Here is a 17365-nt window from a genome sequence, read left to right on the forward strand (position 1 = left end):
GGGATCCAGTAGCAGGTAATAAGCTCGACTAGGAGATCAAGTGGTGCGACTTCAAGAAAACTTTACTTTTATTACTTTTGTGTAACTGATGAACAAGTTCAATATGTAAACTATGTAAGTGTGTATTTCCAATGTATGAAGTTTTGTAACACCCATAAAATTCAAGCCGATTTTAAACTTTTTCAAAACACTTAAAACCATTTAACATTACATAGTTTGTTTTCTTAATTATAGTTATCAGAGTATCTCAGTATCAAATCATAAAATCATAACAGAAGGAGGAGTGGTACGATCATGCCTTCGCCTTCCCGCGATCACCAAAAGTACCTGAAACAACAAACTGAAACTGTAAGCCCGGAAGCTTAGTGAGCTACCCCCAAAATACCAACCTCATATAACCATAATCATATCATGTCAACAAATATATATCATCATGCACCATGAGCCTTCAGCCTGACTGGACCGCCTCGCAGGCCTTCAGTCTATCTAGACCGCTCTCCGAGCCTTCAACACGTCTGGACCGCCTCTTAGGGCCTTCAGCTTATCCGGACCGCTCGTCGGGCCTTCGGTCTAACTACCATACCCTTTTTGGTTTGTAGTCTATCCGGTCCGCCCTAGGTATGTTGGCCTTCAGCACAAAGCAGGACCGTCTAAACCCAAGCCCACAATCAAACAAACATGTGCACATACATATCATACGCTATCATAATAATAGTCAACCGATCTAGCTGATCAAATAGCATAGCAACATCCTATAACCAGGACACCGACCTACCCAGGTCACTAACATAGCATAATCCTATAACCAGGATACCGACCAGACCAGGTCACTAAGCATAAGCATATCACCATCCTAACTACCAGGATGCAAAACAATAAACATATCATTTAATAATCCGGCTACAAATCCATAAAGGGTCGGCGTTGGTGCCTTAGACCCTGTTGATATAGTGAGGATAACTCACCTCGCTAGTAGTGCTGAATACTGTAACTCTCTGACTGTTGTCTTACCGGAAATCCCGAACTGACACATAATAAATACTAGGTTAATACCCGACATAACTCCTTTGACTAAGTGTCCATATTCCTCATTAAGTCCATTCTCTTTATTGGGCCAAGGCCTAATACCAAGTCCTTGACTTGAAAGTCTTAATATAAAATCCACTATTGGCCCAATTTTCTAAATTGGGCCGAACATCCTAATTGGGCCAAACACCATGATCCACTATCACTACTTGGCCCAAAACATTTTATTTACAGAGTCCAGCAACGGCCCAATTCTATTTAGTCCATAAACAGCCCAAAATCCGAAGTCCATTTGTCGAAGGCCCAACAGAGGGCGTACGCGGGGCGTACTCGTCCAGTCGTTGACCACCATCGGGGTGGCTGACCTAGTACCCTGGCCGTATTGGATTTACGCTGGGCGTACACTACAGTTTGTCAAAACCTTATTAGGTGCTTAATCGCTTAAGCACTTAAGCCCAAACCCCAGATCCAGAGGCCTAACATGCCTAGGATCCATAAAGTCACGAACTTTATCACTTTGGACATCCATACAGTTCTTAATGCTTGGTGTTAATCCATTAAGACCTTATTTCTCTTTGCATGGGACACTTACAGCTAATGGGACCTTATTTTTATCACTCAAGGTCCCTTCAAGAGCCTGGAAGGACAACTCTTTTCGTCCAAATCACACATGCACCACTTTATGGATTTTGGGACAAGAAATGGGTCTTTTAAAGCAAAATGGAGAGATCTAATCATATAAGCATAAAGTTTGGAACTTTATACCTTCTGAAGCTTCTTGTGCATGAGCTAACTTCAGATCTACAAGCTTGGTCTCTTCCTTCAACTCTTTGATGCAATGGTTCCCTCTTAAAGCACTCAAGAACACACCAAATGAGCTTAAACACACAAAGGGGAGGCTAGGGTTTGAGAGAGACGAGTTTGATCTGTGGAGGCTGAGGTAAGAGAGGTGTTGGTGCACATTATGTTGCTTATATAGGCCCCAAACCCTAAATGTTAGGGTTTCATTCCTGACGTTAGTACGCCCAGCATACACAAGTGTACGCCCAGCGTACTAAGGTGGACCTTAATACGCTTAGCGTACTGCTATGTATGCGCAACGTACCCCCTTTTTGGCCCAAATTTGCAAACTTAGCCCTTAAACTTGTATTGGCTCTCCATTCCCAATCCCAAGGGCTATAATCGACAAAGTAATGATAGAATAGGGTTCGGAAATAACTGTAAAATCTTGGGATGTTACAAGTTTGGTTGCTATGTTTCATTCATATTCAATTGTTATGATACTGTACATGAAGTCATCCGCCCCCGGATGTTTCCGCCATCCCGGTTCGGGGGTGTGACAGTACCATTGTTGCCATTATCACGCCCTCGATTTTGGTTTTGAGACTGATTGCGGGAGTAATTGTTGCGGGTGTTTCCATGACGATTGCCTCGATTGTTGTTGGGTGGAAGAGAGTCATAAAAACATGTGGAGAAGTTTGTTGGGAGGCAATAGGATTTAGTTGAAAACCTAATTGAGATGCCAATTGTTAAAGAGTTTGAATGGCATTTCCGGTAGAGGAAGCAAAAACATGTGGTGATGCAATTACTGTAGCAGGGATTTAGATGGGTTTGTTGATCATGTAGTCATGATCACTTAGAAGACCATGTAACTCGTTGAAGCTGATTGGTGGATGACGAGCCAAAAGAGTTGACTTCAAACTGTTGTATTCCTCCCTGAGTCCCGAGATTGCTAGCATGACGAGATCTTTATCCTTCATTGGTTCACCGATGTTGGTGAGGACTGTGGCATACTCTTGATGTAATAGCCCAAAAACCAGGTAAAAGATCAAAGTATCGATATAAATAAATACGAAAATGTTGGAGAGTGAATGTTGCGCCATCAAGCCGGTCCCTACCCCTTAGTACTGGAAGTACCTGAAAACACCCCAAATAAACTGTAAGCAAAAGTTTTGTGATTTCCCCAAAATATCACATAACATACAACCACAAAATACCATGCGACATTCATATAGTTGCCATGGGCTACCCACTACTCCCATGGTCTGATATCCAAGTGTCATGGGCTACCCCTATGGTCTTTACCTGGAATGCCATGGGCTACCCTATGGTATGATATCCAAGTGTCATGGGCTACCCCCATGGTCTTTACCTGGAATGCTATGGGCTAACCTCATGGTCTGATATCCAAGTGCCACGGGCTGCCCCCATGGTCTTCATACAAGTAAATAAATAACAACTGTCAATCCCCATGTCAGATGATGGGCCGACATTGGTGCATTCGACCCATTGATGTAGTGAGAAGACTCACCTCAGACTGATGATATGTAAAAATTGCTCGGCTACCAGTCCGGAAATCTCACACTGTAAAAAATTTACAATTTATCCTAATTAGCATTATGATACACACCCTACTCATGGGCCCAAAATCCCTAAGTCCAAACTCTTCAAATAAGACCTAAAGGTCTTTCTCCTTTAATGGGCCTAACCACTCTGTGTCCAAATCAATAAGGGGCCATAAGGCCCAAAAATGTCCCAACCTTGCCACCTAAGGCCCATTCCGTGACACATAAGGCCCACACAGGAAACTAAGTCCACCTATCTTTAACGGGCCATGGACCAAGACTAGATAAGGCCCAAGAGTCCTAAAAGCCCAACTCTCGTCCATCTGTCCAAAGGACGTAAGAGCATCGTACAACATCAGTACGCTTAGCGTACTCGGTCATGAGGTAGTACGTGTAACGTACACCCCAGTACGCCCAACGTACAAGGCTGCTAAGCATAACCAACCATTAAGAGCTTAATCCATGCATCCACTTCGTTAATTTCCAGATTATGGGCATTTTAAAGGTTCTAGGGCATAAATTTGGCAACTTTATGCCTTTGCATGCTTCATGGGAGCCCAAAATCCCATTTTGTCCATTAAGAGTCATTTTAAGAACTCAAACCCATGCATGGTACCATTACAACCATCAAGATAGCATTTTTATGTTTTTAACATGCCAAAGGGACTCAGATCTACTATTTGTAAACTCTGGAGTTGCTCAAACTCACAAGGGAGGATCCAAGGACCAAAATGATCTCATTACTAGACCCTAACTCAAACTAGCAAAAGGATTAGCGTATGAACTTTTTACCTCCAAAATCTCTCCAAGATGAAGTAGATGCAGGGTCAAGAAGCTCAACCACGTCCAAGGCTTGGATGCCAAGCTCTTCTTCTTGCAAGCTCACTAAAATGGCAACCAAAGACATTAAAATGGCAACCAAAGACACTTTAAAGAATCACACTCACTAGCAAACTGCTGTTTAAGGGACAAAAACAAGTAGTGGAGGCTGTTACGGCTGAGGTCCAAATGCTATAAGTGAGCTTAAATAGGGTTCATGCCGTAAGATTAGGGTTTTTAACTCTGGCCACGTACGCCCCACGTACACCTTAGTACGCCCAACATACTTGGTTAAGGTCCGCGTCCAAATTACCCATGTACGCTAAGCGTACACATATGTACGTCTAGTGTACGGAAGGGCATCCCACGCAAAATAAATTTAATCCAAGGGCCAAAAGGCAACATACCGAATTCTAAATGTTACACTTGAGCCCTGCTTAGATAGCCCTGTGGAGATTCATCTCCATTTATGGCGATTTTAGGAAGATGGGTTTTAGAATCTATTCACAAGAGGCAGTGTTTGGCGAGTATACCCGTTCTAGGGAAAGCCATAGTTCTCTGGAGGTTTTCCCTTGCACGTGTTGAAACTGTGACATCCCCATTTTCACGGCCAGAAAAGACCGATTTGTTTATGCTTTGTTTGAAAAATCAGAGTAACATTTTAAAGAAAAGTCTTGCGGAATTTGTTCCCAAAAGAAAAATATGATAAAGATTTATCAAAGCATTTCCGAAGAAATGTATTTCATTATATTAAAACCTCGGGATGTCATGTTCGATACAGATCAAAAGCATAAACAGAACAACATAGGCCTTACAACATTTATTTATATCTACTGGCCTGTAATCCATAATCCCTCATCAATTCATCCAACTATGCTGTTGTGCCACTACCTGTAATACAAGAAACTGAATGGGTCAGGCTTAGGAGCTTGGTGAGCACATAGGGTTTTCAACCCACAATAAATAAATTTATTATTTTCATCAACCAAACAAACCCGATTACCCGTTCCCGTTATCCTCACTTTACGTCCCTAAAGCATCTTATATAAGGGACCTAGCCTAAGGTTATTCATCGGGGCGACGACACTGCTTTGGGGGTTCATCAGCAATTTATGTCAAATAAGGCAACCATGAGGGGGATGGAGTATTGCTGGTGAACACTAAGTTCAAATAAACACCTACAGGTTGTGTGCCTGCTAGCGTTCCACTGGACTGTCTAGAATAGTCTGTGTTCGTCATCTATACTCCGCTAGATGAATGGATCATCTTAAACATCGAGGCCTCTCATCATTTTATTTTATCACACACTAATTGTTACATCTACCCATGTTTTACCCAACATATTTTGTAGATATAAAATGTGTATACAGTTTAAATCATTTAAAACATGTATAAAATCGTTCATCCAGCATAGATATCAAGTAAACAGAAAATATGCACACATAGCACGTAATTTATATAAAATACTTCATATCTATGTGTAAGATGAAAGTAACAATGCACTCACCTGTACAGGTGGTGATTCTGAGTTCAGACAACACTTTGCTTTCTTAAAAACAATTTCCTTTGACGAAACCTAGTATTATTACCACTAGAGTTTAGTCTTATATTCACCAAGACTAATTAATAGTCTAGGTATTATTATTATTATATAAGTGTTAAACAATAAGTCTCAACCACTATGTACAAATAGGGGCCATACATGAAACACCGGAGGGTACCTTAATTTTTCCCATACTAAAATCACACGTTTACCGGAAGAAGTGAGTGACCTTTATAATCTACAGAGCTTGTTGGTTCATGATTGTGATGAGTTATCTAGCTTACCAAAAAGTTTTGCAAAATTAATAAACCTACGACATCTTGATATAAGTAATACTCCAAAATTGAACAAGATGCCCTTGGGGATCGGTGGGTTGACGAGCTTACAAACTCTACCCATGGTCCTTATTGAAGAAGGTAACGGGTTCAAAATATCCAACCTTAAGGGCCTGACAGATCTTCAAGGCAGGCTTTCTATTTTGGGGCTAGACAAAGTGATAGATCCAATACAAGCAAAGGATGCCAACTTACATCAAAAGAAGGGTCTTGATGTTTTGGTGATGGAATGGAGTGATGTGTTTGATAGTTCTGGTAATGATTTGATTGAATATGAAGTACTCAAAGAACTAAGGCCTCATCATAAGTTTAAGGATCTCACAATTTGTTTCTACAAGGGAACGAGATTTCCTAGTTGGGTTGGCGATCCCTCGTTTGATCAGTTAACAGAGATTATGTTATATGGTTGTAGAAGTACACATTTACCAACACTTGGATGTTTACGGTCTCTTAAGAAATTGATTGTTGAAAGCATGAATGAAGTGCAGACCGTGGGTTTTGAGTTCCTTGAATCCACTGCTTCTTTTCATGGCATTGCATTTCCATCCCTTGAAGTTCTGAAATTTAAAGATATGGAAAGTTGGCAGAGATGGTCGATTAATAGTGGCGACCGACATGGAATTCCTACATCATTTCCTCGTCTTCATCAGATCTCTATTGGATATTGTCCAGAACTAGCTCAAGTGTCAATCGGATTGATACCTTCACTTCGGGTTTTATATATAACAAGATGTTCCAATGTAGTGTTAAGAAGCATGGTCGGTTTGTCCACGTCACTTGTTAGTTTGGAAATGGTGAATGTTAAAGAACTTACTCAACTACATGGAGAAGATTTAATGCATCTTGGGGCACTTGAACATCTACATATCAGCAATTGTGATGAACTGAGATACATGTGGGAACGAGAATCAGAGGCATGCAAGAGTCTTGTGAGTTTAAAGAAGTTGGAAGTATGGTATTGTAAAAACTTGGTTTCATCAGCCGAGAAAGAGGCTAATATTGGGATCAGCATGGCATCACTTAAATCTGTGGAATTTCGTAACTGTGAGACATTGGAGAGTTACAATTGTCCAAATAGTGTTGAGAGCTTGTGTATAAGTAATTGTGATTCAATGAAATCCTTGACTTTCTCAGCAGTGCAGGAGCACCCATCCACTCTCACTGACTCGATAGCCGGTGATTTCGGTTTTCTCCCTGTGTCTCGCCTAAGATCTCTTGAAATCCAAGACTGCAAGAATCTAAAGTCATTTCCTCATGAGCATTTTCAAAGTCTCAAATCTTTGGAAGAAATGCTGATAACTGAATGTCCAAGTATGGACTACTCTTTCCCTTGTGGGGTGTGGCCTCCTAATTTAAACAAACTATCGATAGGAGGCTTACATAAGCCCATGTCAGAGTGGGGACCGCAAAATTTTCCAACCACACTAGTTAATCTAAAGTTATATGGTAAATGTTCAGGAGTGGTTTCGTTTGCAGTGGCAGAGGATGTGAGGAATACTACAACTACTCCATCATCATCATCATCTTTTCTTCTTCCTCCATCTCTTGTTTCTCTAGAACTCAATGGTTTTGAGGATGTGGAATCATTTTCAGAGGTCATACAAAACCTCCCGTGCCTTAAAACACTTTATATTTTGTCATGCCCGAAGATTACAGATCTTAAGACAACTTCCGGCCCGTCAAATTTGACAATATTTGTATGGTAGTAGAAAAGGTATGTCATCTCCTTGCTGTTCAATATCCTTCTCTTATTACAATTAGTATTTGTTTGAAAATGTGAAAGAGGGTTCTACGTCTTGTATCTCTCTTTGACTTTTAAAGGTATTGTGTTTCTCCTAAAATAAACATCACCAATTCTTTTCGTTTTTTTGGATCAATGCGATATTCCATTTAAAGTGACAGTCAATCTCTGCATTCTTTTTCTCATTATTTATCCCAAAGTATTAGGAACATTAATTTTGAGACTTGTTTGTTGATAAGATTATTTTAAATTTTTTAACTAATAATCAAAACTGGTATTGAAAGAAGAAAAAACTATAAATGCTGTAGTTGAATACCTCTTCTTTGTGGAATTTTCCCATTAAGTTGCTTTATTGTTTCCATTTGAGGAAGAATTGAATGAATACTTGTATCTTACTTTGTTATTTTATCTGCACTCTGTTGCAACATTTTTGTGTTTGTGTTTTCTTTTTTGTTGTCATTTGGTTTGTTTTCATTGATTTTTGGTTCCAATAACCTTGTCCACTGTTGAAATAACTACTAAAAAAAATTAATGGAATTTCAACTTTAATCCAGAAACTTTGACCTTCCAGGTCAAACCCGTTGTCATTAAAATATTGATTTGATACATTTTGTACAAGTTTAGCACCATCTTAATCCCTTTTTAGTATCTGTTATATAACTTCAGAGTTTTTTACAAATTTGTATCGATTTTGAGTTAAAATTAGTCCATTTGACATTAAAACTTTATTCTGTTTTGGTAGAAATTAACATGGTCAAACTTTGTATAGCATGATTATGTCTTTTTATGTGGTTGTCCTTTTCTTATTGTCTTGAGATCATATTTCAACTATAATCAGTGATCAGTATCATAAGGATGATGTAAGTCCACATATTCTAGATTTCAAATATTTTTCCAACTTCTTTATTCTCATTAGTGATTAATGGAAGAGATTGTTTATGAAATCATATTTAACAAATCCAGTTTTATGCCATGTTGACATGTTCCTATAAATGAGTTTTCTTCTATAAGTCACTCAAATTCTGTAGGCAAAACATGGATATATGCATCAGGTGGTTACACAGCTGCAGCATTCGATATCATAGTCCACAGGATGGAGGCTGTTGAAGGTCATTGGATTGTAGAGACTACCAAGGATACAAGTAAATACCAAATACATCTTCAAAATCTGGGATATATGATGGATGTAAGCATGTATTGATTAATTTATTGTACTTGAAAGCAGTAAATATCAACATACAATTTCTTTTGGTATTTTTGATTGGGATTTCATTTATAAATGGGTTGTTTTGAAATGCATTGTACACTTTATATCTAAATAATTTAGCAATGATTTGTAGCGGGTAGAATTAACCGTTGATAAATGTAGTATTTCACTTTTGAGCATTTAAGAGTGGGGGGAGTTTCCAAATTTATACTTGTGAGTTGGGTATTTACTTTGGAAAGATGCTGCCATTTCCAAGTATTAATTTGAGGGGTGTTTCATTTGGTTGTTGGGAAAAAGTTTGATTTCTTTAATCTCATTACTTAAACTGTTAAACATCAAGATATTGGGGGTGCAAATTCTGATGCCATATGCTTTTCATGATCAAGATGTTTCAAGGATTATGGGGTTCAGATTTCAGGGCTTTTGGTGTTTGAGAAGAGAAAGAAAATCCCTGAAAAAGAGAAACATTACATGAGATCCAATCCCAATCGTTGAAGAAGATGAAGACCTTTGAACCCAGATCTAGATAATGAACTTCTAATCCCCAATTTTGAAAAACTTTGAATCCCAAAATCAACCCGGATGAAGAACTTCCAATTGCATTATGCTTTTTCATGTGAAGGGAAGGGAGTTGGGGATTCAAATTTTGATGTGATATGCTTTTCGTGATCAAAATGCATTTTCAATCTGCTTCATCTACATTTAAAGAACTCAAAGACCATGGCATAACAAGCTAAAGAAGCGAAGAACTTAAAGTCCGATATTTTTTAGCTACTTTAGTTCTTTTGTTAATTAAAATTGATTGAATTGGTATACAGATGGTGGACACGTCGAAGTTGTTGATTTGGAAATATAGTTGAAACTTGGATTGTTTTATTCAAAAGAAAATCTATGATTTATCCACAAACTATACAAACTATGGTAATATGTTTATAATTTGCCCTACAAATTTATAATTTTTAATAAAAGTTGGTGTTAACTTGGTGATATTGGTGTTGATAAATAACTGATGAAAACCTACAATCATTGTAAAGTTAAGGACAATGTTAACCCATATTTATATTTTATAGTTTACTTCATCTGGATTATCAGAACTCTTTTCAGCACCCAAGTTTAATTTTTGTTTCATTGTTATGATATATATTTTTTTTTATTTTTTTACAAGTTTAATATTTTTTTTCAAACTGCGAAGACATAAAAGAAAAAAATGACATAAATAATCTACATACCCTGCCCACTCTCGCAACCCTATGTGTGATGAGTTAAGGGCCATAATTGAACATCAAACATGTTACCTTGTTGCAATCAAGTGGCCTGTATAGGTGGAAATAACGTTTGTACCCCTGTTTATACTCCCTTGTTGCAATCAAGTGGGCACATATAGGTGGAAATGACATTTGTACCCCTGGACAATATAGATTCAAGAATAGCAATGTACTTTCATTGATTTGTTTATTTATTATAGCATTCTACTTTCATTTCTTTCTATCACAACGTTATGCTTTGAAAAATCTACCAAATTTTAGCAATATCGTCTCTCACAAAGTATAGTGTCCTAATAATTAGGAAAAAAATTGTATTTCTTGCATTATACCTAAGAAAATCTTTGGTGTCATATCATGGGGGATGAAAGTTGCTGACACTAACAGAGGTCTAGCAACATACGAAATACTAAAAATATATGTTAAAATTACTAAAATGTCCCTGGTTACTAGATTTTTCTATACTGTTGTTAATGACTTTTTAGTTTTTACCATATAATAATTATAAACGGAATATGTCAAGTAATATTAAAATAAATATATTAAGAAACAGAGTAAACCTCAAGAATGGTGCAAACAGAGTAAAATAACAACTTATTATTTTATTATATAGAGAATACATAAATCTTGTTAGAAACATCAACATTAGAAGACAAGGCCTCCAAAGCATGTAAGAACAATTGTTCTTTAAACAATATATATAAGGTGAAAAGATGATGTCAAACATGCCACCAACAAGGGAACAGGCAGGACATATGAAGATAAAAAAATAATTTAATTTGTTGTATATATGTTATTCTTGGTTCATTCTAAATCTGCTAATTAAAATGATAAGAATTAGAACTGCCTAACTTTCCTTCATACAAACAACTAAAGCAGAAATGACATCGGTTCAAGTACACATAACTAAATATCGGTTCAATTAGTGACTTTTTTTAAACTACCTATCACCACCGTCAAAAGCATCCTCATAACTGTCGCATTATCACCATCGTCAAAAGCATCCTCATAACTGTCGCATGGCTTTCTCTTAGGCTTTTAAAGCAGCCCTTTCCAAGGTGGTGCCTCATCCCGGGTCCGTTGAAGCGTGGGTTGCTTTGTTAATTCTACCTAGGTGTACTCTTCAGGTGTTCAGGCCTAAGAATAGGCAAGAAAGAAGGTCTGGCAACAGGAAGTCTTCGCAACATTGTAATATTTTGAGTGCTTTAGCTACTTGGGGGACTGAAGACGGTATCGCCAAGCTAGTTAAAAACTAAGTTGGCAATGCAAGACTGGAGCAACAAGGCAAAAAAGAAGAGTACATTCAGGATGAAAGAACACCGGACAACACCAATGTCAAACAATGTCTTCGTAAGGTTGCCGATGGACATTTTACAGCAGCAGTGAAAGTTTTATGTTCTTCGGGGGTTGCTCCATTTGAGGGTGATACCACGAAGGTATTGGAGGATAAGCATCTATACAAGCCACCACCTTCCATGCCCAACACCATATTTTCATAACCTCCCCTTGTAGTGGATGTTGACAATGTCCTTGGGGGAATTAAATCCTTCCTTAAAGGTACCTCGTGTGGGAGAGACGGGTTGAGAGCTCAACACATTTTGGATGCCCTTTGTGGTGAAGGTTCGGCTATAGCTAACGACCTCCTGCATACTATTACATTTGTGGTTAATCTATGGCTAGGGGAGATGCCCTTCGAGTTTGGCAGAATTTATTGCCTCTACTCCTCTCACGACTCTTTTAAAACATGACAAGGGAATTCGACCTATTGCAGTAGGTACTATATGGAGACATTTGGTTTCTAAGTTGGCTATGAAAGGTGTTGGTAAGGAAATGACCACATATCTCAATGATTTTCAGTTCGGGTCGGGGTGTCGGGTGGTGCTGAGGCCATATTACATAGCGCCAATAGGATGTTGAGTGAGCGCCACGATGACGGATCTCTTTCCATGCTTACCGTGGACTTCTCTAATGCCTTTAACCTTGTCGACAGATCCGCATTACTTCATGAGGTCAGATTGGGGTGTCCTTCTATATCCTTGTGGGTAGAATTCCTCTATGGTCAAGCAGCAAGGTTGTATCTAGGAAACACACATATTTGGTCCACTACTGGGGTTCAGCAAGGAGACCCCTTGGGACCACTTCTCTTTGCCCTTGTGTTGCACCCGCTCTTGCACAATATTAGCGGCAATTGCAAGCTTCTTCTCCATGCATGGCACCTTGATGATGGCACACTTATTGGAGATTCGGATGAGGTGGCCAAAGCGTTGGACATCATTACGGTGATTGGCCCAAATTGGGCCTTCAACTGAATATCAAGAAAACCGAGCTCTTTTGACCCTCGTGTGATGGTAGGAAGCTACGTGAGGGGCTATTCTTGGCTGACATCGGAAGGCTGCATTTGGGGGTGAAACTTCTTGGGGGAGCTGTTAGTAGAGATGCTAGTTTCATTAGCAGCTTAGCCATAAAGAGAGCCGAAAACGCTGTGAATTTGATGCGCCTTCTTCCTCAATTGTCTGACCCCCAGAGTGAGCTCCTTCTGCTTCGGTATTGTATGGGTATTGCTAAGATTTTCTTTGGGCTGAGGACGTGTCAACCCGTTCACATGGAGGAGGCGGCAATATTCTTTGACAATGGGTTGCGTGGGGCGATTGAGGACATTGTGGTTTGTGGTGGTCCTTTCTCTGGTGACATACAATGGCGAATTGCTTCCTTACCCATTAGGTTTGGTGGTTTGGGTTTATACTCGGCAGTAGAGGCTACTTCATATTCTTTTGTTGCCTCAAGGGCCCAAACTTGGGTATTTCAAGACCACATCTTACGGGATAGCGGCATATATGGTATGGATTCTGATTATGATTGTGCCTTGGCTTCTCTTCGTAACAAGCTTCCAGATTCTAACCTTAGCAGTTTTACTACTAAAGACACCGCCCCCCTAAATCCCAAAATACACTGGCAAGTGCCCTTTTTCGTAAAATTGTCCAAGATATGGAAGTGCATCTCGACATGACGGCCCGACAGAAAGCGGTTTTCTAGTGCTTACATGCACCACATGCTCTAGAATTTCTTCTTGCTATCCCTATATATGGGATTAGTCAACATATTTCTCCTGTGGAGTATCGTACTATCCTCAAATATCGACTCATGATTACAATATTCCCAGCTGACGAGATATGTCCGGTGTGTCGCAAGGCATGTTTGGACTCTTTTGGAGAGCATGCAGTTCACTGTAAAGAACTCTCAGGGTTAAAATACAGGCACGATATGGTTAGGGATGTTTTGTTTGACATATTTAAGCATGTCGGGGTTTCCGCTAAGAAAGAGGCACCTTTGAATTTCTTTACTGACCCGACAGAAGGAAGTTCAAACCTTAGACCGGCTGACATTTTGATTTTTGGATGGGTCGGAGGGAAACATGCATGTGTGGACCTTACAGGGGTATCCCCTCTCGTGGGCTTGAGGGCTGGGGGTTTCACGGCGGGACTGGCTGCTTTAAAAGCTGCTACAGGCAAAGTAACCAAACATAAGAAATCATGCATGGAAAATCAACACGTGCTCATACCATTTGCATTTGATGTAACATCCCAAGTCCAGGTATACCTTATAACCCTTGATCTTTTGAGCAATTGTCTATTTTGGCCCTTATAGAGAAAAGGTGGTAAATGAATACTTGGGGCGTACTCGAGTGTACGCTCAGCGTACTCATATGTGTGCATATGACACGGAAGCCACCTGGTACGCTGGGCGTAGCAGAGGGTACGTCGGGCGTACTAGGCCCAGAATGAAAACCCTAATTGTTGGTGAGTCCCCTATATAAAGGATATGATGGCCTCATTCCTGGCCACCATTCCCAGACACCAAACCCTCCTAACCCTAAGTTATCGTTCTTATAACTTGCGAGTGCATTTGAGAGCTTGTGAGTGTTGGATAAGGTGTCTAAGTCCGTAACTATATTTGGTATGAACTTGACCCGACCCGGCATGGTCCATTTGGGTTGCACTTCACCTAACAATTTGTATGGATATACTTTTGAGAATAAGATGTTTATGATTTATTAATATATTATAAGTTATAATATATTAATATGAAATAATATTATTTAATTAGTGTTGATCAAGAATTGATTTTGGAATTAATTTAATGATCGAAAGAGGCTAATTAAATATGGACTCTTACATATATATGGATTGGACTAAGATTTTTTTAGGATGGTCTAAGAGTATATGGAAGTCCATGGATAGTCCATGGAGCTTTTAACCCATGGATCCTAGGTAAATGAAGAGTCATGGGTATTAGGGTTTAACCCTAATCCTCCATAGTATATAAAGAGGTCCTTGGTTCTAGAATTGGCACTAGTGTGTGTGAGAAACAAGGGTGGGCCGATTTTAGCAAGCATCATATTCTCTCAAGTATTTCCAAGTTGTTTTGGGTGATTTGTGACACCACTTGAGGCATCCACACTATTGGTGCTAGGCTCTAAAACTCCAAGCAATCAACAGCAAAAGAAAGGTATGTTATTCTACTTAAAGTTTTATATTACAAGTACCCCATAACATGCTAGTTAGGTTGTAAACCTTGGAAATCAAATTTTCATGTATTTTAGAGAAAACATAGATCCAAGGTTTCTAGGGTTGCATGTACACCATAAGAGTGTTAGAATGCTCAAAACCCAACAGTGAGTGTATTCTTGTGTTCTTGAAGTGGAGAAGAAGCTTTGGAGAAGAAGGAGTGAGAGCCCAGGCCCTTGGATCTGAGCATAGCTGTGTGGAAAGCTTCACATAGAGGTATAAAGCTTCAAGCTTTCTCACTCTTTTGTTTTATGCATCTTCATAGGGTATTTTAGGGTTTTGTCTCAAAAGATGGAGACTTTATGAGATAATGAGCTCCAGAGACCATGATCAACCCTCTTTGAGTGTATTTAGTGGAGTAATGTCATAAAAATCCAATCTTGGATGTTAGAAACAAGCGATGCATGAGATATGAGCTTTATGAGGAAAGAGGATGAGTTTTTTGTGTGTTTATGACCAAATCAGCCATGCAAAGGCTTAAAGTCACTGACTTTATGGAGTAAGAGCTAGTAGAGAGTCCAGATCTGTGATTTAAGCCAAGGTCTTAACTGATTAAGACCAAATGTGTGAGAAGAGTGAAACTGGGACTTACGCTGGGTGTAATCCCAGTACGCACAGCGTAGGGGTCGAGCATCCCTGATGCCTGCATGGTAGCAAAGTACGCCCAGCGTAGATAGCTGGTACGCACAGCGTACTCCCGGCCGTTGACTTTTGGTTGACTTTTAGGGTTTGGTCAATTTGTGGATTACTAAGCCCATGGAGGGGTAAAATGGTCTTTTACCCTTCTGTGAGTTTATAGAATGGTTAATCTAGCTTCTTGAGAGCCATTATTAATTATGGATGATTGTCCTATGTGTTAGGCGGAGGCTAGATCGGTGATTCTAGTTCGAGATTTCCGAGTATGAGACTTTTACTTGCTAGCTTATGAGGTGAGTCTTCTCACTATACTTTACCTAGAGTGGTAACTTTTGTGTGACCGGAGGGTCTTATGTGCTTATATTGAGTATTGTGATATCCTGCATTATGTCTTTGTGAATTATGTTGTATATTATGCTGAGACTTACAGAGTTAGGACCGGAGGGTCCACAGAGTTGTGGGACTGGAGGGTCCCACTGAGACACATTGACTGGAGGGTCTTACAGAGTTATAGCCTCGAGTGGCTAATGAGTTGTATGTGGTATTTTGGGGAACTCACTAAGCTTCGTGCTTACCGTGTTATGTGTTATGTGTTTCAGGTACTTCTCAGGATCACAGGAAGGCGCCAGCATGATTGTACACACACACACACACACCAGAGTTTGATTTATGATTTGAGAGGATCCTGGATTCGATATATATACAGATTTTGAACATGTGATTGATGAATTGATATTGTGCACTATTATGGTTTGAAATGAGAATGATTGTGTTTTTAATTTGAAAAATTTGGTTTGAAAATTTACGTCGTTACATTTGATACGTTTGGTTTCCTCGCATCGGATGCAGAGCTTCTTAATAGAGTACAACGGATCATGCATTGCAATGGTATATCCCCTAGATCCATGAATGTAGTATTTAAAAGATTGAGCTTTGCCATACAAAAAGGCTTAGTGGCGCAGCTTGTTTCCCGTTTGCCATCTCACTTGTTGTACGATGATAATTAAATTAATGATAAAACCATATTCATCGAAAAAAAATAGCATCATACGTCTTTGAGTTTACTTTATAGAAGACCTTCAATTTGCATTCATCCAGGATTTTTCAATACTTATAACATATTAATCAACCACACTATATGACAACAAACAATCAACAAGGGGCAGAACAAACTTCATTTTAGGTATTAGCACAACAACAAAAGTCGTCAGCTTGAATAGCCGTTCACTAGCTACTAAAAAAAGCTTGAAGAAACACCAGAGAAAAAGCATCACCAATACTGAAGAAAGCACAATGGATAAAGTAATTGGGAATAGCTTACTAGAAAAGCTTATGAGGCCTTTGGCCCTATATTAGATGTTGCAAGACTCAATATACAAGTTAAGAACATTCATATTCTTACAATTTCTATTGAATGTACTCTTATTTTGCTACCAGAATTCATCTTGACATGGTGTTAATTTACATAATAACTAGTAGAGATGGTATTAATGCATATATAATATCAACTCACTTCAAAACGTGGAGATAAGTTACTTTGTGGGGGTTAATTACAAATAATCTTTTTTTTCTCAAACCCTAACCGTTGAAGGTTACTGTGACTAGCTGCTAAAAAACGAAGCATAGTTAGCCAACCACACAACTACAGACGCCAAATTAGACCGACTAATGGAACGATAGACAAGTTTTCAGCATAGGTACTAACAAAGTGACCCTATAGAGTGAACTCGGTGAAGAGTAGGTCGATAGAGAGCAGATCGCTAGCGGCAGCAGCACCGGGGCAGGGTGACGGAGTGTGGGGAGGGAGATAGGGCAAGGGCGACGATCAATAGAAAGGGCGAGTGCACGCAATAATATTTCGAATAAATTTATTGAAATCGTGGATG

At 39.2% G+C, this 17365-nt stretch overlaps 1 protein-coding gene across 1 annotated transcript; it reads left to right on the forward strand.

The window, feature by feature from the left end:
- The first annotated feature begins 6085 nt into the window (after positions 1 to 6085).
- Positions 6086 to 9872, forward strand: LOC145126404 (uncharacterized). The gene is made up of 3 exons (XM_079061779.1): positions 6086 to 7634; positions 8838 to 8951; positions 9835 to 9872. The coding sequence occupies exons 1-3, from the start codon at positions 6086 to 6088 to the stop codon at positions 9870 to 9872; spliced, it is 1701 nt and encodes a 566-aa protein (XP_078917905.1).
- Positions 9873 to 17365: the final 7493 nt, after the last annotated feature.

This window comes from Lactuca virosa, chromosome 1, assembly GCF_052849685.1.
Source record: "Lactuca virosa cultivar CGN04683 chromosome 1, Lactuca_virosa_CGN04683_v6, whole genome shotgun sequence".
NCBI classification, from domain to species: domain Eukaryota; kingdom Viridiplantae; phylum Streptophyta; class Magnoliopsida; order Asterales; family Asteraceae; genus Lactuca; species Lactuca virosa.